This window comes from Oncorhynchus masou, chromosome 18 (genome assembly GCF_036934945.1).
Source record: "Oncorhynchus masou masou isolate Uvic2021 chromosome 18, UVic_Omas_1.1, whole genome shotgun sequence".
NCBI classification, from domain to species: Eukaryota; Metazoa; Chordata; class Actinopteri; order Salmoniformes; family Salmonidae; genus Oncorhynchus; species Oncorhynchus masou.
The window spans coordinates 55,176,344-55,203,379 of record NC_088229.1 but is presented as its reverse complement, the minus strand read 5'-3'; the positions used below and the strand labels follow the sequence as shown (position 1 = coordinate 55,203,379).

General features: G+C 42.3%; 1 protein-coding gene across 1 annotated transcript in view; it reads right to left on the bottom strand.

The window, feature by feature from the left end:
• Positions 1–762: 762 nt before the first annotated feature.
• Positions 763–27,036, bottom strand: part of LOC135504850 (gap junction gamma-1 protein-like) — a 49,944-nt gene continuing 23,670 nt past the window's right edge. The window contains 2 exon segments of the mRNA XM_064923747.1: positions 763–3,492; positions 3,495–4,106. Of these exon segments, the coding sequence (XP_064779819.1) occupies positions 2,615–3,492; positions 3,495–4,035 (1,419 nt within the window). The 5' untranslated portion in view covers positions 4,036–4,106 and the 3' untranslated portion in view covers positions 763–2,614.

Below are 27,036 nucleotides of genomic sequence, written 5' to 3'. Positions count from 1 at the left end.
CTTCCTACATCATTAGTTATTTTGTATGGGATAATTAATAATAATAATCTTTATGGCGGTATAGTGGTAGTTAGCGTAACCAGAGAGGAAGAGGCGAAGCAAGAGAGTTTAATCCTCCCAAAATCTGTTCAATTTAAGCAGATCATTAATTATTAAGCAAGTGAGAAGTTTTTTTGTGTGGGGGGAAATAAGAGAGTTTAGTCAAGATAAAAATGTATTACTATTTTGATATGTGATGCATATTTGATCTTATACAAGTTCCGTAATGCTTTGGTTGTTATGAGTGTACTGATAGTGTGATGCACATGACATCCCAGCAACTTTCTGAAAAAAACAATTTATATCAGAGTTGTCCCTGAGATGGCCTATGCATATTCACAAGACTAGCAAGCATCTCACTCTCCATTGAATACAGGCGGTTGACATCAACACCCCTCATGGAATATTCAAAAAAATTATTAAAATAAAAAGATGTATCCACGCGTCCAGAGGAATAGGCGGAAGCTTGATAGCCCTACGTTCTGCTCTGTGGATAACAAATCCCATTGCTAGGGCAGAGACACAAGCATCTCGTTATTATATCCAGTACCAGTATCTTTGGTGTAACACAGAGACCTCATAATTGTATTGTTAAAACACTTGTTTTCACTTCATATGCAAGCTCTTCACAATCATTGTGCTTACATTTATCATAGGGTGGGAAATAGTAAGTAAATAGGATAATTCATTCCACTCCAAAAAAACCCCACAAAAGACAAATACTTAAACATTTGAAACTTTGTGTTTATTCATACTCCCTTTATAAAAATGATCCAGAACATGCACTTTTCTTTTTTTGCACAAAAGTATTTCCCAAAATGGAAATATTGGCACAGTGCAAGGGCTCTCAGCTTTCCACTTTAACATTTGAATTAGGAAAAAAAGGCAAATAAAATATACATATAGCAATTTTTTTTTTTAAGTAGCCAAGACAGGTGTCCTTCTCTTATTTCCCACCCACATGTAAGTGGTATGTTTTGGCACACACGCTCAAAATGGATGTCACTACAAATGATAGTTGTTTCTCCACCCCATTCACCCCCAAAATACCAACGGTCTCTGGTTGGAGATGTACCAGAACATCAGGCGAACACAAACCATTGATAGTAGGGAAACTAGGCTGACTAGATGACACACCATGACCTGACGTAAATGTAAAAACATTAAAGGGACATTCCACTACAAAATAATAAAAAAAATAGAGAAAAAAGCAGCCTAATGTCAAGATGAGTAAACATTCCACGCCCAAAATAAATGGAAAAGATAAGCACAGCAAATCTGAAAATGACATTTTTTTGGGATTGTGGCAAATAGCTACTGTACATCTACAAAAACAGATGGGCCTGGGACGAGGACATCAAATTAACAATTTTATAATCTGACAAACTTTTGATTTTGGAGTGTGTAATGTCCCTTGAATCAATACATTGAAGCAGCCTTTCCATACAACTTCAGCAACACTGAACATAGATTGTATTTCTTCTTCTGTGGAACATTGTCATCAACAGAGGAAATTAAAGAACACTAATATAAAAACATACAGTAACTGAACCAATCAAAGTGCTGCTTAATTGTCTCTCCCAAACACAATAAAAACAGAACAGCAATTTTGTACACATTATGAAAATATAAACAATTGTTGTCAAATGTTCTCCCTTCTCTGTATGTTCTCTATAGTATGGCAATAGTATTCCTCACACATACAATGGAGCAACAATTAAATAGTTCCTCGTAAAATACTGACTGGTCTTTCAACGGTTAAAGGGTTCTCTCAATGTCTTGTCCTGGAACACTCAACACTGAAAAACAATTAAAATAAACATTTCAAACAGCATATCTTAAGCAGTAACACATAGTAAAATATATGGTGTGGACAGGCCGACACTGTAGGCTAAGAACATGTCTGCACTGTTCACGGTTTTGACCACCAGATGAAGCTCAAGAGCCATTAAAGAGACAGGTGGATAGAAAGACAGAGAAAACCTCTGACTCCAGTTCTTGGTACCAGTCGTGACCCACAAAACATCTCTTTACTATGGAAACATTTCACATACAAGCGTCCATCTTGTGAGCAGTTTGGCAAAGGAAGCACACTTTTTACTCGCACAATATTTTTCTTGGAGTAGTAAGAAGGCACTTCAGATAGTTATTTTAAGAATTCTAAGCTGCAGTCTCCCATTTCTTTGTGGAAGCAAAGATAAAGTCATAGCACCGACATATGGCATATTTATACCGATACACATTTAAAAAGAAAATAAATGGACTCTCAATTACTGTGTCTTTTCGCATATTGCTCCTTCTTTTGAACGTAGAATGAGTTATAAAACATAACAACGTACAGCTGACAGTTGTAACATCAGATACAGTTGACATTGATTACCTCATTTGCATTTAGTGATGTTACAAACTTCAAGTTACAAACTCATTTCAGCCTGTCTCCAGGGGGCACTAGCGTCAGTTGTGTCTGTAGGAGCTATATACTCAGTAATGGAGCAATAACTCCTATATCGTAATGTGTTATAGAAGATAACGCTGCATGTACTAAGTCCGCTTTAAGAATGATCCATTGTAGATGTCAAATCCACTCGGAGCCCTTGCCGTCACCCGACTTGCTGCTGCTATTGCTGCTGTTTCCCCTTTCGGCTTTGCTGGAGGTGTGCTTGGAGGCTGGCCGGTGCTTGCGATCACGGTGGGGCTTGCTGGGGTTGTTGTGGCTCTGTTCATGGCTGTAGGCCTGGATGGCCGACTCCAACCGGTCCTGCGCCTGCCGAATCTCCCTTTGGAGGGCACCACGAGCGTCCCTCACGCCACCCGACAATGGGAAGTTATCCTCATTGCTGGCGTACTGCCGCCTCTCCTCCTGGGCGATGTTGGCGCGGTTCTGTCGGCACGCCATCTTGGCGTTGCTGAGGTCGGTGAAGGGCAGCTGCCCATCGGGCGCCACAGTCGGCACCATCAGTGTTGGGGGCTTGACGGCGATGTTGTAGCCCGGCGGCGCTGACGGGGCGTTCCAGGAGTAGGGGTAGCTGCTGTAACCATCGCCCCCCACTACTCCTCCATCGCGGAAAGTGGGCGGCCCCCCGGGACCGCCGCCACCCCCAAGGCCATACAGGTCCTCCTCGGAGAGCGGTCTCCGACGGGAGCGCAGGATGTCACAGATGGTGCCAACGCCCAGGTGGAGCATCTCCCACACGTTGAGTGCCAAGCAGAGCAGCGACACAGCATACATGATGAGCAGGAAGATGGTCTTCTCGGTGGGGCGTGACACAAAGCAGTCCACACTGTGCGGGCACGGCCGGCCCGAGCACACGTAGATGGAGGGCACCGCCAGGCCGTAGAGGGCGTACTGCCCCCCCAGAAAGGCCACCTCTAGCATGGAACGCGCCAGCAGCTGCAGCACGTAGATACGCATCAGCCCGTCCTCCTTGATGCGCTGGCGTCCGTCATGACGCACCTTGCCTTTACCCTGGCAGCCGCCGCCTCCAGCTCCTCCGCCACCCCTGCCTCCTCCCCCGTCGCCTCCCCCGTCTCGCTCTCCACCTCGGGAACCTCATAGATCATGGGGTCCTCCTCCTGGTCATCCTCGGCCTCCTCCATGCCCCGGTGTTGCCTTCTGGCCCCGAGGTAGAGCTTCCTAGGCTTGCGCTGGGACAGTCCTCCTCCCCCTCCTCCACCCTCAGCTCTCTCCTCACGCCTGGCAATCTTGTTGACGGCGTAGCCCAGGTACATGAGCGATGGCGTGGCCACCAGGATGATCTGAAAGACCCAGAAGCGGACGTGTGAGAGCGGTGCGAATGCATCATAGCAGACGTTCTCGCAGCCCGGCTGGCCTGAGTTGCACACGAACTTGCTCTGTTCATCGTAGTAGATGGACTCGCCGCCCACGGCGGTAAGGACGATGCGGAAGACGATGAGCACGGTAAGCCAGATCTTGCCCACGAAGGTAGAGTGGTTGTGGATTTCCTCCAGCAGGCGTGTCAGGAAGCTCCAGCTCATTGTGATGGGAGTCTGGGCGACAGAGAGAGAGAGAGGAACCTCCCTCCTCCTCACTTCTCACACACTGCTGTCTGTGGTAGAAAAGGAAGGGGGGGGGGAGGGTCAGGTGCTTATAAAGTGCTCAGGTTAATAGCGGGCACACACACACACACACACACACACACACACACACACACACATACATACACACACACACACACACACACACACACACACACACACACACACACACACACACACACACAGTCCATAATTACAATTGATTGACACATGAAAGCAATTCAAGATCAGGACAACAAAAGCTATTACTCCTTTCATATCAGCCTCATGTGGCATAAGGTGCGATGGGATAGCATTATGTCAAATACAGAACATTGACAGGCCACAGGTGTTGCACAAGTGAAGTATTCAGAGAGGTATCAGCCTTGTGGAATAAGGTGTGATGGGATAGCATTTATGTAAAATACATTGACAGGCCACAGGTGTTGCCACTAGGGATGTGGTCATGGACAATTTTGGATCAGTTTTCTGTTAAAAAGCTAAGGAAAAAAATCATAAAATTCCACGTCAATTTACAATCCAGAAAAATGGCCTTATTATATATGTATGCATATATGGAAGCCTTCAGGCTTAAAAAAATGGACCAATAACCAAAAAAATACTAAAACATACAATCTATCGTATCCCTGTTTTTCATCATTTTCCTTCAATTCGCAAGAGGCTGAATGTATCTCACCGGAAAAAGCGAGTGAAACAGCACCTCCCCGGTCTCTGTATGTGTAGGCCATATAACTGATTCTGTTTGGTCAAAAAGAGTATGACATTGTTGCCGCCCGTGGCGTTGCATGCAAGGGAATCCAGCGAGCATTTTTGGCCTCCCTTGATATTTAAAATAATAATAGCCAATCAGCATTGAGCTAGGCTGAGTGAGCTCAACTGTGAATGGTCCTGGTACACCAAAAAAGGTTCAAGGGAAGCCCGTTAGGATTTGGCTTCACTCCAATCACATCACGTCAAGAGCAATACATCATTGACAGAAACAACTTGAATTGTTGCATCTCGTTGTCCTCCGGTGACTAGCTAGGAAGCTAAAATTGTCCCTTTCCTATATTAGCCATGGATGGAGATAGGGATTTGGACTTTTGGTTTTAGTTAATTCTTCGTACTGACCAATAATTAAAATGTTGATTCTGACCCAACCATAAATTCATACATTGTACCCCTGGCCTGAAAGCTACTGATAACTGCTCGTGCCGAGCAGTGAAGTTATATCTACCGTAACCCTTTACAGACATAGAACACAGCTACAGTAATATGTCATTAGCAAGAATTTACAACTTTTTAGACAATTACAAAAAGTGCTGGATCAGGCACCTTTTCAGACTGTAGAATTCTGCCTAAAATATTCTGTATTTTTTGCCTGACAACAATAAACATCACTGATTGATATGCTGCTGTGTTGTTTTTTTTATGCAGTTTTTATGGTATGGTAGCTAGATGTGTCTTATTTCTACTAAATGTCTTGGTAGGTCACAGTATTTAAAAAAAACTTTAAAGTACCTTTTTTTAGGAGAGAGTGGTCTGAATGAAGGCAACAGCCAAGCATGCTGCTAGAAACTCGAGACTATTTGACTGAAAGTGCTGGTTGCCTGGTGATGGACTTTAGTTCCAGTTCAGAAGCAGCATTTCTTTACAGACATGTAAACTGTCCTTTCATATCACTAAAGACAACCTGGTCTCAGAGCATTTCGTATTATTATGTACGTCAATCCGAGATGCTCCATTTAGTATGAGATGTTACGTTTCGTATGGTATGGTATATTAATTTGTCCATCACCCATTTCGTATGATATCTTACAAATTACAATTCAAATGATATTTTATGAATTCGCTAAATGTACAATATGTTATGAACTTGCAAAATGTATTGTATGATAGGAATTTCCAAAATCTATGATATATTACCAATTCTAGCTAGGTGGCTAACTTTAAGTAGCTGGGTAAGGTTAGCTAGGCTAGGGGTTAAAGTTAGGAGTTAGCTTAAAGAGTTGTTAGGGGAAGGGTTAATATTAGGATTAGGGGAAGGGTTAGCTAAAAGGGTTAAGGTTAGGTTTATGGGAAGGGTTAGCTTACATGTGGGAAGTAGTTGAAAAGTTGCTAATTAGCTAAAATGCTAAAGTTATCGGTGATGATACTCAAACTTGCAACCTTTGGGTTGCTAGACGTTTGCGTTATATGCCCCACTCCGACCAACCACCCTACGTTTGTTGCCTTAAGTAACCATACCAAATGTAACATACAGTATCATACTAATTTGAGTGTTACTATGTTACGTCTCTGAAACCAGGCTGCCAGAAATGGTTGTGTCGGCAGCGTTTAAAAAAACGTATTATTAAATTGGGTGGTTCGAGCCCTGAATGCTGATTGGCTGACAGCTGTGGTATATCAGACCACGTATACCACAGGTATGACAAAACATTTATTTTTACTGCTCTAATTACATTGGTAACCAGTTTATAATAGCAGTAAGGCACGGGGGGGTGTGGTATATGGCCAATATACCACGGCTAAGAGCTGTGTCCAGGCACTCCGCAATGTGTCGTGCCTAAGAACAGCCCTTAGCCGTGGTATGTTGGCCATATACCACACCCCCTCGGGCCTTATTGCTTAAGTGTAGCCTACCTTCACAGACAGACAAACATACCGTAGCCGAGGTGCATTCAAGAGGCCACATTCCATTATAAGCGTAATCGATACCGGTAGCCTACTGTAATTTTATATGAGACTGCCTGCCCCGTGCTCGCAAGACTGCAACAGACAGAAGACTGAACACATACTTGCATCATTAACGTAGAGACTGAGAAGGTAGTCCAGCACAAGAGAAAGGCAGAAGCATGCACAAGTGCGCTAATATGTTTTGGTCATCTACATTTCACAATGTCTTGTTTTGCAAATTCACCAAGTAGCCTAAAGTTCACCTCTTCTTTTGTGGTTTTTATTTGAATTACACAACTTCCCCAGGCTTTTATAGCCTATCAGCTATAAGACGGAAAATAATATGTTTTGTGATGACTGAACTGCGATTTAAATGAAGTGGGAGGAGTGTTCTTAACGTTAAGGATCCCAACTTCGTGTAAACTCACAGTCCTAGTTGCCACAAGTGAAGCGTTCAGAGGTAAACATATGAAACAGTGGTCATCCAGGTAATGTGAAATTCAGTACCTTTTCAGTGAGTTGGGTTGGATCAGAAATTTCCACTACAAATAGGGATATGAGATAAAAACGGAGAACAAAGACAAACAATCCTGGAACATATCCCCCCGTATGCCGTCCAGACAGGGTGGTGATGGATTTGGCACTTTGTTCTCTTCTGTATATGTGTGTGCGCGTGTGCATGTGTACGTGCATGTGCTGCAGGCTACGTTGGAGCCCCACATTTTTCAACTGTCCCCCCCCCACCAACCGAAAGACAGGGGCAGCATATTGTGCTCCTTTCCATTATAGACACATGCTTACAATTACCCAGGGCGGAGTGCACACCATATGTCATGGCCATGTGGAAAAATGCACAGTCCGCCCCTCTGAATCATAAAGAGAAATTCCATTCCGCTAAAATGTATGTACACACTCCTTTCCACAAGCATACACCAGTGTTTCCCCTAGGATTATTTTAGACTCCGAACGACTATGAGAAGATCACTTCTGCTGACTTTTGAAAGGACTAATGAAAATGTAATTATGTTGACACCATCTTAAATATGAGTAATGTGTGCCACTGCACTGTAGGGAGATGATGAGGAGCAAGCGGTGGCTGTGAGCTCTTGGCACTCATTCGTGCCACTGCTCGCTCGTTTGCTAAAAATATACAGTACCAGTCCAAGGTTTGGACACACCTACTCATTCAAGAGTTTATTTTTAACATTTTCTAGATTGTAAATAGTGAAGATATCAAACTATGAAATAACACATATGGAATCATGTAGTAACCAAAAAAGTGTTAAATAAATCTAAATATATTTTATATTTCAGATTCTTCATAGTAGTCACCCTTTGCCTTGATTACTGCTTTGCACACTCTTGGTATTCTCTCAACCAGCTTCATGAGGAATGCTTTTCCAACAGTCTTGAAGGAGTTCCCACATATGCTGAGCAATTGTTGGCTGCTTTTCCTTCACTCTGCTGTCCAACTCATCCCAAACCGAGGTTGGGTGATTGTGGAGGCCAGGTCATCTGATGCAGCAATCTCCTTCTTGGTCAAATAGCCATTACACAGCATGGAGGTGTGTTTTGGGTCATTGTCCTTTTGGGGAAAAAAATATTGTCCCACTAAGCGCAAACCAGATGGGATGGCGTATTGCTGCAGAATGCTGTGGTAGCCATGCTGGTTAAGTCTGCCTTGAATTCTAAATAAATCACTGACAGTGTCACCAGCAAAGCACCCACACACCATCACACCTCCTAAGACCAAAGGACAGATTTCCACTGGTCTAATGTTCATTGCTCGTGTTTCTTGGCCCAAGCAAGTCTCTTCTTATTATTGGTGTCCTTTAGTAGTGTTTTTGTGGCAGCAATTCGACCATGAAGGCCTGATTCACACAGTCTCCTCTGAACAGTTGATGTTGAGATGTGTCTGTTACTTGAACTCTGTGAAGCATTTATTTGGATTGCAATTTCTGAGCCTGGTAACTCTAATGAACTTATCCTCGGCAGCAGCAGAGATAACCCTGGGTCTTCCTTTCCTGTGGAGGTCCTCGTGAGAACCAGTTTCATCATAGAGGTTGATGGTTTTTGCGACTGCACTTGAAGAAACGTTCAAAGTTCTTGACATTTTCCAGATTGACTGACATTCATGTCTTAAAGTAATGATGGACTGTCATTTTGCTTTGCTTATTTGAGCTTTTCTTGCCATAATATGGACTTGGTTAATTGAAATGCATTCCAGGTGACTACCTCATGAACCTGGTTGAGAGAATGCCAAGAGTGTGCAAAGCTGTCATCGAGGCAAAGGGTGGCAAGTTTGAAGAATCGCAAATATAAAATCTATTTTGATTTGTTTAATACTTTTTTGGTTACTACATGACTCCATATGTGCTATTTCATAATTTTGAGGTCTTCACTATTATTCTATAATGTAGAAAATAGTAAAAATAATGAAAAACCATTGAAGGAGTAGGTGTGTCCAAACTTTTGACTGGTACTGTACATTGTAACTGGTCACTTATCATAAAGGGATAGTGCCCTTTTTCTACTTATCCAGAGTCAGACGAACTCATGGATATCATTTGTATGTCTGCGTGCAGTTTGAAGGAAGTTGAAGGTAGTTTTGCGAGCCATTGCTAATTAGCGTTAGTGCAATGACTGAAGTCTACTGCCTAGAAGGCCAGCATCCCAGAGTCGCCTCTTCACTATTGACGTTGAGACTGGTGTTTTGCGGGTACTATTTAATGAAGCAAAAGGAACACATGTGACTTTGCTATTCATTGACAAAATAAATAGCAAACAGGCTCAATCAAAGCAAATTCTAATTTTATTTGTCACATACGCCGAATACAATAGTCTGGGTAGCCATTTGATGAGCTTTTCATTAGTCTTATGGCTTGGGGGTAGAAGCTGTTTAGAAGCCTCTTGGACCTTGAATTGGAGCTCCGGGACCGCATAGAACAGTCTATGACTAGGGTATCTGGAGTCTTTGACAATTTTTGGGCCTTCCTCTGACACCGCCTGGTATAGAGGTCCTGGATAGCAGGAAGCTTGGCCCCGGAGAAATACTGGGCCGTACGCACTACCCTCTGTAGTCCCTTGCAGTCGGAGGCTGAGCAGTTGCCATACCAGGCGGGTGATGCAACCCATCAGGATGCTATCGATGTGCAGCTGTTAAACATTTTGAGGATCTGAGGACCCATTCCAAATCTTTTCAGTCTCCTGAGGGGGAATAGGTTTTGTCGTGCCCTCTTCACGACTGTCTTGGTGTGCATGGACCATGTTAGTTTGTTGGTGATGTGGACGCCCAGGAACTTGAAGCTCTCAACCTGCTCCACTACAGCCCCGTCGATGAGAATGGGGGTGTGCTCAGTCTTCCTTTTCCTGTAGTCCAGAATCATCTCCTTTGTCTTGATCATATTGAGGGAGAGGTTGTTGTCCTGACACCACACGGTCAGGTCTCTGACCTCCTCCCTATAGGCTGTCATTGTTGTTGGTGATCAGGGATACCACTGTTGTGTCATCAGCAAACTTAATGATGGTGTTGGAGTCGTGCCTGGCCGTGCAGTCATGAGTGAACAGGGAGTACAAGAGGGGACTGAGCACGCACCCCTGAGGGCCCCCGTGTTGAGGATCAGCACGCGGATGTGTTGTGCCTACCCATACCACCTGAGGGCGGCCCGTCAGGAAGTCCAGGATCCAATTGCAGAGGGAGGTGTTTAGTCCCAGAGTGATTAGCTTATTGATGAGCTTTGAGGGCACTATGGTGTTGAACGCTGAGCTTTAGTTAATGAATAGCAAACTCACATACAGTGCCTTGCGAAAGTATTCGGCCCCCTTGAACTTTGCGACCTTTTGCCACATTTCAGGCTTCAAACATAAAGATATAAAACTGCATTTTTTTGTGAAGAATCAACAAGTGGGACACAATCATGAAGTGGAACGACATTTATTGGATATTTCTAACTTTTTTAACAAATCAAAAACTGAAAAATTGGGCGTGCAAAATTATTCAGCCCCTTTACTTTCAGTGCAGCAAACTCTCTCCAGAAGTTCAGTGAGGATCTCTGAATGATCCAATGTTGACCTAAATGACTAATGATGATAAAAACATATTCCAGTCTGTGCTAGCAAAACAGTCCTGTAGTTAAGCATCTGCTTCATCTGACCACTTTACAATACATCTATAAATAATTTTCCCGTGTTTTTTATTTATTTCACCTTTATTTAACCAGGTAGGCGAGTTGAGAACAAGTTCTCATTTGCAACTGCGACCTGACCAAGATAAAGCAAATAGCAGTGTGAACTGACAACACAGAGTTACACATGGAGTAAACAATAAACAAGTCAATAACACAGTAGAAAAAAAAGAGTCTATAGTTTTGGTTAGGGAAGTCTTAGTCGCACCATTTCACATCTAGCTAAGAATTTGTGTGCTTCAATGAGCAGTATTTCTGAAGTTTGACAATGTGCACAAAAGCTAGCATACATTTGTTTAACATTAGCTTGCTACTGAGCCAGTCACTGAAACGATGCTGTTAACCGGGAGCCAGCTACCTACTACTGTAGTAGTGCTGCTAACATTATTATGAGTTTTCATGAAGTAGCTGTTCTGCTGCAAGTCATTGCAGTAGCCTCCAGAGTCAGCTGCATTGCTTAGCTGACCCAATAATGGTCACTTAAACAGTATAAGCAGCAAGCTAAAGCAGCAGGTAGAGCTAGCTAACTAACTAACATTAGCTATGTCAGTAAGCTAGCAGCAAAAGTAAGCTAAGCACCTGATGAAGAGGTGACCAAAGTCCTTGCACAGAATTTTTGCAAGAGAAATACACCACTTTGTTAGTTTTTTCTCAAATCACTGTTGCAACATTTGTAACAATTTAACTAGTTATTCTGCCTATTTCATGGAGTCATGTGAGAGCCCAGTGATATCATAAAATAGGAACCATTTTCATTTTTGAATGTCGGATGCTTGTGAGTTCCACATCTGTGTGCCCAAATTGATGACGCACACGATATATCCAAAAGTATGTGGACACCCATTCAAATTAGAGTATTTGGCTATTTCAGCCACACACAGCAGGTGTATAAAAGAGCTCAGTGACATTCAACGTGGTACCGTCATAGGATTCTACCTTTCCAACAAGTCAGTTTGTAAAATTTCTGCCCTGCTAGAGCTGCCTCAGTCAACTGTAAGTGCTGTTATTGTGAAGTGGAAACATCTAGTAGCAAGAACGGCTCAGCTGCGAAGTGGTAGGCCACACAAGCTCACAGAACGGGACCGCAGAGTGCTGAAGTGCGAAGCACATATAAATGGTCATTCCTTGGGTGCAACACTCACTACCGAGTTCCAAACTGCCTCTGGATGCAACATTAGCACAATATCTGTTCGTCGGGAGCTTCATGAAATGGGTTTCCATGGCCGAGCAGCCTAAGATCGCAATGCCAAGTGTCGACTGGAGTGGTGTAAAGCTCGACGCTATTGGACTCTGGAGCAGTGGAAAAGCATTATCTGGAGTGATGAATCACGCCTCACCATCTGGCAGTCTGACGGGCAAATCTGAGTTTGGCGGATGCCAGGAGAATGCTATCTGCCCGAATGCATAGTGCAAACTGTAAAGTTTGGTGGAGGAGGAATAATGGTCTGGGGCTGTTTTTCATGGTTTGGGCTAGGCCCCTTAGTTCCAGTGAAGGGAAATTTTAATGCTGCAGCATACAATGACATTCTAGACGATTCTGTGCTTTCAACTTGGGGAAAACGTTTGGCTAAAGCCCTTTCCTGTTTCAGCATGACAATGCCCCCGTGCACAAAGCGAGACCCATACAGAAATGGTTTATCGAGATCAATGTGGAAGAACTTGACTGGCCTGAACAGAGCCCTGACCTCAACCCCATCGAACACCTTTGGGATGAACTGGAACACTGACTACGAGCCAGGCCTAATCGCCCATCATCCATGCCCGACCTCAGTGATGCTCTTGTGGCTGAATGGAAGGAAGTCCCTGTAGCAATGTTCCAACATCTAGTGAAAAGCCTTCCCAGAAGAGTGGAGTCTGTTATATCAGTAAATGAGGGGACCAACTCCATATTAATGGCCATGATTTTGGAATGAGATGTTCAACAAGCAAGTGTCCACATACTTTTGGTCGTGTAGCGTATGTCACGCAGCGAGAGTCGAATGGAGACGAACACATTCAGTTCAGTCAATCGTCCCGATGAGCCCGTCAAGGCTCGTTAGTAGGCTATGCGTGTGGCTAGAAACTTCAACGAGAACTTGAAACCTGTCTGACAAAGTTTGGACTAGGGAAAGTGTTATTATTCCGTTTATTTAACTAGGCAAGTCAGTTAAGAACAAATTCTTATTTACAATGCCAGCCTACACCGGCCAAACCCGGACGATTTTCGGTGAAAATCACTACAATATGGTTTAGCTGTCACGCTGGCCTGATATGGCCTGATATTGGCTACACTAGCTAGCTACTTCCCTAGCTTTACCAGAAAACAGTGCTCGGTCGGCGGGAGGAAGAACACTGGCCCCGTGTTGTTGTATGGCCGACTTGCAGAGCAAACTCTCCCCATTGAGCCTTAGACTGTATCACGGTGACATCCAGATGGTTAATACCAGCATTACACATGATTTCTCATGTAGGCTGCCAAGAGCTATCTTACTCAAAATAAAAGCAAGTGGGGATGGAACAAATTGGCCGCGTTACTTACGGAAGCTACTGCCGCTGACATGTGATACAGCTGCACCGTGGGAAGCAACTCACATCAGCAAGCAGCACCTCAATGAAACACCATTGCAGTGGTCATTCGCACCAGCTTATCGTAATGTTAGCTAATTGGCATGTCACAATGACATCCAGATGCTGGCCAATACTACAAGTTATTTCTCCCTCACCCATCAAAATAAACAACTTTATTTGACAAGTTTTAACTAGCGCCATGCTGCTGTTGTTGCCAGCATAATCTAGCTAGCTGGGAAGGGCTCATCAGGACTGACTGAAACAAATATTTTTCTTCTTCACCTAGCTTAATGGTCTCCACTCGACATATGTCATCAATTTAGGTACCAGGAGTGACGCCATCTGACGTTAGACAATGATAAGATGAGTATTTCAAAAAATGCCGAAGTGTCTTCGTCGGGAGGAATTTCTAGACGAAAGCACACTATATAAATTGAGCCTTCTGTTCTTCACATCAAGAGTTTTTATGGATGATTTTGTCTGTAGAAAAAAACAGAACCGTAGTCAGCTGCCCAACGTGGCTTCTTATGGTCTGAAATATATGGACGAGAATTAGACCAGGAGTTTTGAAAACAGGCACTCAACAGAATTTCATATTTAACATTTGATGCCTCCAGAAATGCCTTCCAAGTTGTGATCTGGAACACATTTGTTGTGTTAACACACAAGAGCACACAATCATCAAAACACACACATGTGCGCGAACAGGGAAATGCAGGGATGCACATATGCACATACAAACCAGCCTTTAATTCATATCAGACTAGTGTCAATCAAACAGATACAGTCGAAGCCTGCCACCAGTCTTCTGTAGTCTTATTGTTGACAGGGTTTGGATTAATAGAGCAGTTTGAAACATGACTTAAACAACTCTGGCTCACCAGGAGAAAGCCAAGACCATGTCAAAGAACATTGTTGAAAGATAGGATAAGTTACTAACATCAATAGCAAAAACGTTCTTAGAAATCATGTTGAAACTTTTTTTTTTCATAATAACCCCCCCCCAAAAAAAAAAAAAAAAAATTTGGCACATATATCTAATCTAAATAACCTTTAGTTTGTAAGACCTCAGGCTGCTGGGCTCAGATCCATAAGAAAGGATATAGACAAATGGACCCTTGGGCAGGCTGAATCATATCACGACCTGAAAGAGGGGGTTGGGGCACTGCTATTACTGGCAGTAATAGGAAAGTTTCAGGAAACTCAGAAATGAAAGGTGTACTGTATGTTATCTTGCGAGCCCCCAGCAGGTTAGCCTCCCTCCTTGCCTCAGGTGTTCTAGCAGGAATGTGACATTATGATTTCTGAAGCTGAACACAACATCTCCCCCACTGTGTGCTCACTTGGACAAAGGCAAATCCATTTGGAAAACGAGCGCCCTTGAGAATATATTTCTCTTTTACTCTCATCCCTATTCCGGAGAATGTAAGTTATCCATAAATAGAGAGATCCATATACACTAGGTATGCCAAACACTAGGAACACCTTCCTGATATTGAGTTGCAGCCCTCCTCTTCTTTTGCCCTCAGAACATCCTCCATTTGTCGGGGCGTGCACTCTACAAGGCGTCGAAAGCGTTCCACAGGGATGCTGGCCCATGTTGACGCCAATGTTTCCCACGCTTCTGTCAAGTTGGCTGGATGTCCTTTGGGTGGTGGACTATTCTTGATACACACGGGAAACTATTGAGCATGAAAAACCCAGCAATGTTGCAGTTCTTCACACAAACCGGTGCTCCTGGCACCTGTCTTGCCCATTTCCCCTCTAAATGGCACACATGCACTATCCGACTGTCTTAAGGCTTAAAAGTCCTTCTTTAACCTGTCTCCTCCCATTCAGCGACACTGAATAAAGTGGACTTAACAAGTGACATCAATTAGGGATCATAGCCATTTAACATCCAAAAAGAAAAGAGAGAGATTTTGAGAGAGAACAAAAATGGCTTCATGAAAGGGATGCTAAAGTTGCTCTGTTTATCAATTACACTTGTAAATAACCCTAAATGTCAACGATATATCTACAGTAGTAAACTGTATAGGCTGTACATTTTTTGGAATACTGTTGGAAGCTATAAAGTTTCTTATGTACAGCGACTGGCCGCCCTGGCCAACTTCAGTGTATACAAACAGCAGTGTCTTTCTGCTTCAGGATTGGTGTTTGTTGTTGGAGGTTGAAAACAAAGCGTAAACAAGACCCCGTACTTCAAGTTGCTGCAACAGATATTTTTTGTTTAAAAAAAATTACACGGTGAGAAAGTAATAGGCAGAGTGCGAATTACAGGGGGCCCTGGGGGGATTACAGACCCCCCTGAATGAGACATGAGTCCCCCTAAAAGCAGTAGTCACACTTTTTTTTTGGGGGGGGGGGGGTCTTTAAATAATGCTAATTGAACTATTCCCCTATTTGCTTAAAATGCAGTTTGTACTGCTACAGTGGTAAATATAAAAATAAAAGATTATTCCAAATTAAACAAAATCAAAATACCCTAACATCCGTTTAATGATTGACATTTATTCTTCTTCATGTGGAAGCACATCCTGGGACAGTCCTGTATTTCAGGACCTTTTCAGGTGTCCAAACTTTTCTTTCTACAAAAAAAGGTCCTTTTGTCAGCAAGACACCTCAATTAATTCAGGCTACAAAAGTGCAGACCCAATGACAATCGCAAATGTCATTACACTTTTTTGGGGTGTTTTGTAACAGATGTCTTCTTTCCATTCATCAAATGAAGCAGGTTCCCTATTTGGATGCTGAAATTATTTTGGAGTGGACAAACAAATGCAGGTACCCTATGTTTTGCAGTGATTGTTTGACCATAACATGAAAACATGCCTTAGTCATGCCACATTTTTTACTGTTAAATTATATATTTACTACATTTTTTTTGGCACCTGCATAGGTCATGTGTAAAACATACGAAACCTCCCGAATGTCACAGTATAATTCGCACTCTGGTAATAGGCTTTTATGATATTTCAGGTATTTCCAAGCCGGAGGCTATTCTTAAAAAACCATGAGGAAATCAAAATTATCACTATGAATTGTTACACAGAGCACCTTTGAGACAATAAACCATGCGAGGCAGAATGAAGGACAGGAGGAATAGGCCTAAAATCCAGAGGAATTACGAAGGAGAGAGAAATGATCTTGACGACCAGACTTGTCACCTTCACCATGGCTACCGGTTCTGCCAAAAGGCTCCCCAGAGCTTCACACACCCAACATGCTTCTCCATTTCTTCAACTACATTCATTTCCCTGTCTAACTGTCTATGTAGTGGTTTACTGCAGCTTCAAATCTGCAGACACTTCATCCCGCTAACAACCAATTAGAGCGATTCAAACCTGAGCTGGACTGGTGAAATATTGAGCGCGCCGCTTGCCTAGAAGGTTTCAGCAAAATGTCTGGGCCAGCTGATCTGCTTGTTTACAAAGGCATCGTTCTCAAGTTCATCCCCTCACCACTCAACCTCTGTGTAGTAAAAACGTTACAGTTTCTTATGTTACTATTCTAATGTAAAGCACTCAGGTGATCCTTTAACTCGATCAGACTTTGTCCTTCAAGGTGATTTGCAAAATAACTCCAAATAAAAGGGGTATTTAAGCAACAGTGTAGATGTCAGTGTAGCAATTTAAACAGTAAATAAATGGGTTCAAGGAATTCAAATGGTAACTACTTGGAAAGAAACAGGTCATTTGTGGATTGTGGTCTGCAGAGGAATAGTTGTCTGAAGCTGACAAAGCCTTTTGACAAGACCATTTCGTTCAAGACCAGCAAGTACAGTAAATATATACTGAACAAAAATATAAATGCAATATGCAACCATTTCAATTATTTCTACTGAGTTACAGTTCATATAAGGAAACCAGTCAATTTAAATAAATTCATTAGGCCCTAATCTATGGATTTCACATGACTGGGGCAGGTGCACAGGCATGGGTGGGCCTAGGAGGGCATAGGCCCACCCACTTGGGAGCCAGGCCCACCCACTGGGAAACCAGGCCCAGCCAATCCGAATTAGTTTTTTCCCCACAAAAGGGCTTTATTACAGACAGAAATACTCCTCAGTTTCATTAGCTGCCCGGGTGGCTGGTCTCAGATGATCCCGGAGGTAAACAAGCAGGATGTGGAGGTCCTGGGCTAGCGTGGTTACACGTGGTCTGCGGTTGTAAGGCTGGTTGGACGTACTGACAAATTCTCTGAAATGACGTTGGAGGCGGCTTATGGTAGAGAAATTAACATTATCTGGCAATAGCTCTGGTGGACATTCCTGCAGTCATCATGCCAATTGCACGCTCCCTCAAAACTTGAGACATCTGTGGCATTGTGTTGTGTGACATAACTGCACATTTTAGAGTGGCCTTTTATTGTCCCCAGCACAAGGTGCACCTGTGTAATGGTTGTGCTGTTTAATCAGCTTTCTGTCAAGTGGATGGCTTGTCTTGACAAAGGAGAAATACTCAATAACAGGGATGTAAACAAATTTGTGCACAACATTTGAGAGAAATAGGCTTTTTGTGCGTATGTAACATTTCTGGGATGTTTTATTTCAGCTCATGAAACATGGTACCAACACTAGATGTTGTGTTTATATTTTTTTAAGTATATTTTTGCATTGCATGCAATAGTGTTGTTAGGGGTCATGGAAAGATCTTGGGGAAGTGAGGACTTGGCTGGGAGGTAGGAGCATATTAGTTTTGAGTTTGACATGCCAAATTGGCATCACTGAGGCATGCCCGATGCAAAGGCAATACATTTGTCAGATTGCGGCAAGGAGAGAGAGTTGGACAACATCAGCATAATATTGACGAGAGAAGCTGCAATAACAAATTACACAGCCTAGGGATCCATTTGTAATAACAAAAAGAGGGGGGCAAGCACAGAACCCTGAGGTACACAAAGTTGTTTTTAACTGTTACTGAGTGTTCCAGTGCTACTGTTTAGTGTTAGTGTCACTATAGTATAGTATTAGTACTACAGCTGGTAGTAAAAGGCACTAGGATCAGGGGGAGTGGATGAATTGAGAGACTGGTTGCAGATAAGTGGTGACCAATGGTAGTGGGACCACGTAAGCCTATCACTTTTCTCTCTGTATTTTTCATCCTCTCCCTTTCTATCCAGGTGCAGTTGCTCACCTACCCTTTAAGTAATCAGAACAAATACGAGCAAATAGAAGCTGGATGCCCTTGCATGCCCTGCGTGTGTGAAACCCGAGTGTGTGGAGAGATTAGCTACTGTGGAAAGGAAGGGCAAACAGGGGGACCTCAGGGCTAGGGAGTGCAGGTGTGTTAAAAAGATGAGGACACTGATGCCTGAGTCAACACCTTAATGTTGTGTAACCCTCTGTGTTCAGGTGCAGGAGAAACCACAAATGAGGTTCTCTCAGGACTGGAATATGAAGGTGTCTGTCAAAAGATTTGGTAATAACTTTTCAGTACATATCGCCCCGAGACCCCAGTTAACTTGTACCATGGTAGGTGTGATAAACAAATATATGGGAAGAACCTTTATCTGGATAAAGTCTCTAGTGTTGTGTTAATCCTGTGGGATGAGTTATGAAAGAGGCACCTCAGACAAAATATACAGATGGGGCCCTTAGGTACACAGGTGTGATACAAAGTGTGGGGAGAATGATATCTGACTTCATGTCCTGAGTACACCCCTATGATGTGTGTTTGTATGTTGCAGTGGGAGAGGGGAAGGTAGACATGCCAGTCTCAGCCTTAGGTGTGTGCACAGAGATATGGGCAGTGAGGCTTGGATTGCCTCCAGGGACTGTAGCCAATTGGTGACACAACATCATAATGAACCAAACCATACCATAGGGTATGGATAGATGGGTGAGGACAGAATGGGTATCTACAAGGACACGAGACCACGTTTTGGTGCATAAGCAAAATGCTGTGCCAGTGGCAAGCGTGACAACACAACAGGCAAGACAGATGACAACACACATCATCACGATCATGATAATCATCAGAGACCAAAGTCGCCTGAATCAAGAGTCAAGGACTTTGTTCCTTCCCATACAGGCAAAACAAGAACGAGTGACGACATCACAAGGGAGAGAAAGAGTGTGAGAGAAACAGAGAAAGGACGGAGGATAATGAGAGGGAGGGCAAGGGAGGGCAGAGGAGAGAAACGGAATGTGTCAGCATGGTAAAGGAGGAAGAGAATCCAGGGCTGTGTCCTTGACCTCGCCACAATGCTCTGAGCAGCTAGCAGGCAATGGATAACCACACACACACACACACACACACACACACACACACACACACACACACACACACACACACACACACACACACACACACACACACACACACACACACACACACACACACACACACACACAGGCTTCCATGCATACATACACACATACATGGAGGAGAGATTGTCACAATGCACTGAGGATTCAAAAGGAGACAAGTCCGTTTGGCTCCAGAAAAAACAACAAATGTCTGTGAGGGATTTGAGAAATGTTTGTTTTACTCATACCCTGGTGTCTACCACACTGGTGAATAGGCTAGTGGCCAATACTCAACAAGGGATTTCATTTTTTAGATACCCTACCAGATGTATAACAAAGCACAACCATGTATCTCCATATCTCTAAGGTCTCCCATATGAAATAGGTGGTTGTCTCGAAATATTTTACTACAAAAGTGGTTAAATTAATAGATATTGTGACACACCCTTGTAACTCAAAAAGTGCAGAATAATTCCTGGCTGGAAGGGAGTGGTCCACCTAAGCTCACTCATGTAACCCAAAATTGCAAGCTAAATGTGGAATAAATGTGGAATACAAGTAGTCCATCTTCTGCCCTACTGTACATACACAAAAACACAACATTCTCTTAATGCATCTTGGAAATATAGAACTGTAAACACACAGAGGCAATAACCAGAAATATCAACAATGAATTTTTATGATGAATGTAAACTTCACTTTTTGGTTGCTGTTCAATAGGCAACTTTACAAGTCACATTTGCTCAGTGCTGTATGGTCTGCCTGACAAAAATAAATACAGTTACACACGTTTTTTTTTTTATGTTGTGACTCATACACTGAAAACTGTCATTTTTTCCACTGTGGATTTGATATGTTTAACCTCTAGTCTTGCAATTATGTTAGAGGGCCCGCCCAGATTTGACTCCGAATCCAATATGGCTGCCACATTACCATTAAATGGTGGTTTAATCACTAGTTTAATCACTTGTATATATACACGTTTGAAATGAGAGACCCCACCGGGCACACCACGTCATAATTGGGTAATATTTTGTTGAGACATGAATCAATGAGATTACAACCTATATTAACCCACTCAAAAAGATAGACAAAAGATAGTTGAATTTACAATGTGTTATCACTATGCTTTCTTAGAACCATCTAAAAGCACAACCAAATTCCAACGGAAAAACAAATGTCTGATTTTTGGTTTAGTTGTCACCTAAATGACAATCACTGCACTTTCAACCATTTAAGCCAGTGACTCAGATGGAACATTCCAACCAGAAACATCTCCTTTAAAAGCTGATATTTGGTTGAATTTTGTAATACAGTAAAAAAATAACCTAAAGTTAAGGCTATCTTACAAACTAATGTAACATTCAATCTTTAACACATCCATGGCCACATTTTGAGGTTACTGTAACTATAAATGTCTTCTTATATAATCATTTAAGGCGTGCATGTTCAAGATAGCACGCATAGGTCATCGCACAACTGTGGAGATCTTCACAATTACTGTAATAGTCTGCGCAGAATCTCAAACGGCATTGATCACTTGCACCATGTTCGTTTAATGTAATCTTAACTGCAATCCAGGTCATTTAGTTCCGCTAATTAGATGAAGCACAGCGATGACACAAAATATCTGTATTCCTTTTTGAACTTTAGTGTGCTTTTAAACCCATTCTTTAACTTTTTTATTTTTGGTTGAGTTGGAGATGTGAATCCAATATATAATTTGTTGACAAGTTAATAGACAATTTATTTCATTTCAAACGTGATATTGAATTGTGTTTGGTTGTCATCGCAACCGAATATCAACATTTGAAGGTGATGTATCTTCTGCTTGGATAGTTCCATCTGTGCCACTGAGTCTGGCTTTAATTCCAGTTTGTCTACAAATTAATGATGTATATATGTTGGATTCACGTCTCCATCTCAACCAAAAATCTAAGTAAAAGAATAGGACTAAATCAAATCAAACTTTCAATGCACAAGTCAGTGCCACAGAGGAAACTATCCAAGCAGAGGATCTCCTTCAAATCTGCTTCAAATGCTGATATTTGGTTGTGTTTATCATTACATTTTAAATCAACCGGAGCTTGAAACCCTAGGTGTATTGTATTGTCTATGTTTTTGTTGAATTCTGACTTGAATTTATTAAACAATGGTTGTTGATTGTGGACTTCAGGAAACAGCAGAGGGAGCACCCCCCTATCCACTTCGACGGGACAGCAGTGGAGAGGGTAGTGAGTTTTAAGTTCCTCGGCGTACACATCACGGACAAACTGAATTTGGTCCATCCACACAGACAGCATTGTGAAGAAGGCGAAGCAGTGCCTCTTCAACCTCAAGAGGCTGAAGAAATTTGGCTTGTCACCAAAAGCACTCACAAACTTCTACAGATGCACAATCGAGAGCATCTTGTCCAGCTGTATCACCGCCTGGTACGGCAACTGCTCCTCCCACAACCGTAAGGCTCTCCAGAGTGCAGTGAGGTCTGCACATCACATCACCGGGGGCAAACTACCTGCCCTCCAGGACACCTACACCACCCGATGTCACAGGAAGGCCATAAAGATCATCAAGGACAACAACCACCCGAGCCACTGCCTGTTCACTCCGCTATCATCCAGAAGGCGAGGTCAGTACAGGTGCATCAAAGCAGGGACCGAGAAACTGAAAAACAGCTTCTATCTCAAGGCCATCAGACTGTTAAACAGCCACCACGAACATTGAGTGGCTGCTGCCAACATACTGACTCAACTCCAGCCACTTTAAGAATGGATATTGATGTAAAAACTGTATCACTAGCCACTTTAAACAATGCCACTTAATATAATGTTTACATACCCTACATTACCTACTACTACATATGTATATATATTTACTGTACTCTATATGATCTACTTCATCTTGCCATCTTTATGTTATACATGTATCACTAGCCACTTTAAACTATGCCACTTTTATGTTTACATACCCTACATTGCTCATCTCATATGTATATACTGTACTCGATATCATCTACTGCATCTTGCCTATGCCGTTCTGTACCATCACTCATTCATATATCTTTATGTACATATTCTTTATCCCTTTACACTTGTGTGTATAAGGTAGTGGTTGTGGAATTGTTAGGTTAGATTACTCGTTGGTTATTACTGCATTGTCGGAACTAGAAGTACAAGCATTTCGCTACACTCGCATTAACATCTGCTAACCATGTGTATGTGACAAATAAAATTTGATTTGATTTGATGACCCTTCATTTGTTTGTACAGTACTGATGAAAACATAAGTGTCACACCATAGTTTGCTTTGACCATAGTTTTGCTGGGTCAGAATGTGATCTGAGTGGGCATTCTATGTTGTGTGTCTCGTTTGTCTGTTTCTGTGTTTGGCCTGATATGGTTCTCAATCAGAGTCAGGTGTTAGTCATTGTCTCTGATTGGGAACCATATTTAGGTAGCCTGTTTGGTGTTGGGTTTTGTGGGTGATTTTCTCCTGTGTCAGTGTTTGTTCCACAAGGGACTGTTTCGGGTTTATGCGTTTGTTGATTTTGTAGTTTATTCATGTATAGTTTTCTTATTAAAAACAAACATGAATTTCAACCACGCTGCGTTTTGGTCCTCCTCTCCTTCCCAGGAAGAATCCCGTAACAATAAGGCCCGAAAGATATGCGCCGCTTTCTTTTTACATTTTATATAGCACCTTGCACTTTCACTTTTTGTATTCTGTCGAGCATGGATTAAATTAATTATATTATTTTTGTATCTCGGCCTCCTTGGGTAGACCTTACCGTGAAATGTTTACTTACAAGCGCTCAACCAACAGTGCAGTTCAAGAAAGAGTTAAGAAAATATTTACCAAATAAACTAAAATCAAAAATAATAAAAAGTAACACAATAATGTAACAATAACAAAGCTATATACAGGGGGTACTGATAACAAGTCAATGTGCAGAGGTACAGGTTAGTCGAGGTAATTTGTACATGTATGTAGGGGTGAAGTGACTATGCATAGATAATAAACAGTGAGTAGGGGGGGGGGTCAATGTAAATAATCCGGTGGCCATTTTATTAATTGTTCAGCAGTCTTATGGCATGGAGGTAGAAGCTGTTAAGGAACCCTTTGGTCATAGACTAGGCGCTCCAGTACCGCTTGCTGTGCATGTAGGTATTACAGACTCGGTCAGGGAGAGGTTGAAAATGTCAGTAAAGACACTTGCCAGTTGGACCGGTGCATGCTTTGAGTACACGTCCTGGTAATCCGTCTAACCACGCGGCTTTGTGAATGTTGACCTGTTTAAAAGTCTTGCTCACATCGGCTTCCGAGAGCGTTATCACACAGTCGTCCAGAACAGCTGGTGCTCTCATGCATGCTTGAGTGTCACTTGCCTCGAAGCGAGCATAAAAGGCATTTAGCTCGTCTGGTAGGCTTGCGTCACTGGGCAGCTTGCAGCTGGGTTTTTTAATTGTTTTCAAGCCCTGCCACATCCGACGAGTGTCAGAGCCGGTGTAGTAGGATTCAATCTTAATCCTGTAATGACGCTTTGCTTGTTTGATTGTTCGTCTGAGGATGGGATTTCTTAAAAGCTTCCGGATTAGTGTCCCGCTCCTTGAAAGCGGCAGCTCCAGCCTTTAGCTCGATGTGGATGTTGCCTGTAATCCATGGCTACTGGTTGAGATATGTACGTACAGTCACTGTGGGGACGACGTTGTTGATGCACCTTTTGATGAAGCCGATGACTGTGGTGGTATACTCCTCAATGTCACAATACTTCCAGTTTATACATACTATATACATTTTACAGACACAATTAGAGATTAAGTGGTATGAAAATTTCATCACGTTTATAGTGACAAAAATGATCACGGTTATCAATAAACTAGGAGTAAATGTCAGTTGGCTTTTCATAGCCGATCATTCAGAGTATCTCTACCTTCTCCTGCTGTTTCTAGAGAGTTGAAAACAGCAGGTCTTTAATAGTATGACCCTCCTGCTGATGTTTAAACACACACTACAAGTAAAGAAACGGAAAAGCAAAGATAACCAAGGAATGCTTAACCGTAATTGCTATTGTTACAAAATGTCCACAGGGGAGCGCAGTATAAGGAATCAGAATAACACACACACAAACACACACCTATAACTTAAGGTTAAGACATCCTTCTCCTCTGGTACGTTCTGACAGTGCTTTTCTCTCCTCTCTGGCAGCTAAGGGAAAGGAGCATGTACATACTTCTTTAGCCAAACCTAAAGTGAAAACACACGGCTTGGATTGATCTTCAAATGTACTTTACTGAGGAATGTATCTGGGACACACAGCACACACTCAGACACAAACTCACTTCATGTACACACACTTCAATAACACAACACAGGCATACATATGCCCTGTCATTGTCTTACACAGTGTGTTCATCCCAATAACAACACAAGTGTATCCTTGTTGCCTTTAAATAGTATGACCTTCCTGCTAATGTCTAAACACACACTACAGTAAACAAACGGAAGAGTAATGATAACCAAGGAATGCTTAACCATAATTGCTATTATTTCATGTCCACAGGGTAGAGTAGTATAAAGGAATCAGAATCACACACACACATGATCCTTCCACAAGCCATAGTACATTTTTCAGTGTCACCCCTCCCCCCTATATAGAGTGGAGGCATGTATTGAAAAGGACCTCACCAGTGCTAATGTATACATAGTCAGGAGCAAGATAAGTGAGGAAGAAAGAGAAGTTACTGTGTTGGTTTACATGAGTGGCTTTTTACACTTCTGTAAAAAACTACGGTACATACAGTGTAGTGTGTAGGCATTATTTCTTTCTATGTATTCCCTTATTCTACTTTTACACAATTTATGTACCAATTTGGTTTCAGATAAGTGTGTTTCGGGGTTTCCATTTTCTATTTTCTTGATTCTTTATATTTTAACGTACAGGATCTTGACGAGGCTAAACTGGGGAGTGGTGACGTGAATGCTAGTGAAGGGAAGTCTTCAGGCGTGGCTGGATGGCCTAAATGACCTTACCCTGCCCACACGTGAAACAACAGTCAAAGTGAAGAGTGTACGTGTGTGTGTGTGTGTGTGTGGGGGGGGGACAAAGGATTATTTTAAGTTTAGGGGTTAGGGTTACAATTTGGGTTGGGGTAAGGGCTTAATGGTTAGGTTTAGGGTTAGGAGTTTTGTTTATAGTTTGGTTTAAGGGTTAATGTTAGGGTTAGGGTTAGGTTAAGGGGTTAGGGAAATTTAGATTTTTAATGGAAATATATGTCAGGTCCCCATGAGGAGAGAAGAACAAAACTTGTGTGTGTGATGACGCTCCCTCAATGTTCACAGGAAACCAGTGGGTTTTCCCCTTTCATTTTCAGGTGGCCAGAATAAATTGCCTACTATAACAACATGATGTTCAAAGTAAACCAATTGTCTTGGTTGGCTATCCACAGCAATGGAAAATGGTCAGATATGTTTAAAAATCGCAAACACCATAGCAAAGTTATGGAACACAATAGAGGTGAGCAGCCAAAAACAAATACAAAAGCCCACATAACGGGTGAACCAAAGTGGGCAAACATACTAGAAGTGCAAACATACCCAAACAAACAGAGCGAACCATAGCCAGGAAATTATGTTACAAAGAGAGAATTAAAAACCGTAAAACAATTATCAATCAACAAAAATAAATGAATTGTCCTGTCGATATTTTGTCTTGTACTACTAGTATGTTTTGCCTTCCTTTGACTCACGCACAGACACTTTAGCTTTTCACAACTGGGTCATGTGTTGGATCTTCATAACGCCCTCCCACATCCAAGGACACCAGCAGCTACCTGAGGGTGACTGACTGATGCCTGATGGGAAATACTAGGGTAATATAGAGGGTAAACCCATTGTCTAACGTGAGATCACGTCACTCCTACGAAATGCTCATCCCTCATCTGTCCTGTAGGATTCCCGAGCATCTGCCATTCAAAAATGAAAAGATAGTTCCCTAATTTATGATATCACTACTATCCCATTGATTCTCTATGAAATAGAAATATAGTGAGCTAAATTATTACACGTTGTGACAGTGATTTAATCATTTGCAATTGTCAGAAAAAATAACAAATTATCGGCTGTCAGAAGTCTCGAGCTATTGCTCGCCTGAGGTAGAGTATCTCATGATAAGCTGTAGACCACAATACCTACCGAGAGAGTTTTCATCTATATTCTTTGTAGCTGTTTACACACCACCACAGTTAGAGCACTAAGACAGCATTGAATGAGCTGTATTCCGTCATAAGAAAACAAGAAAACGCTCAC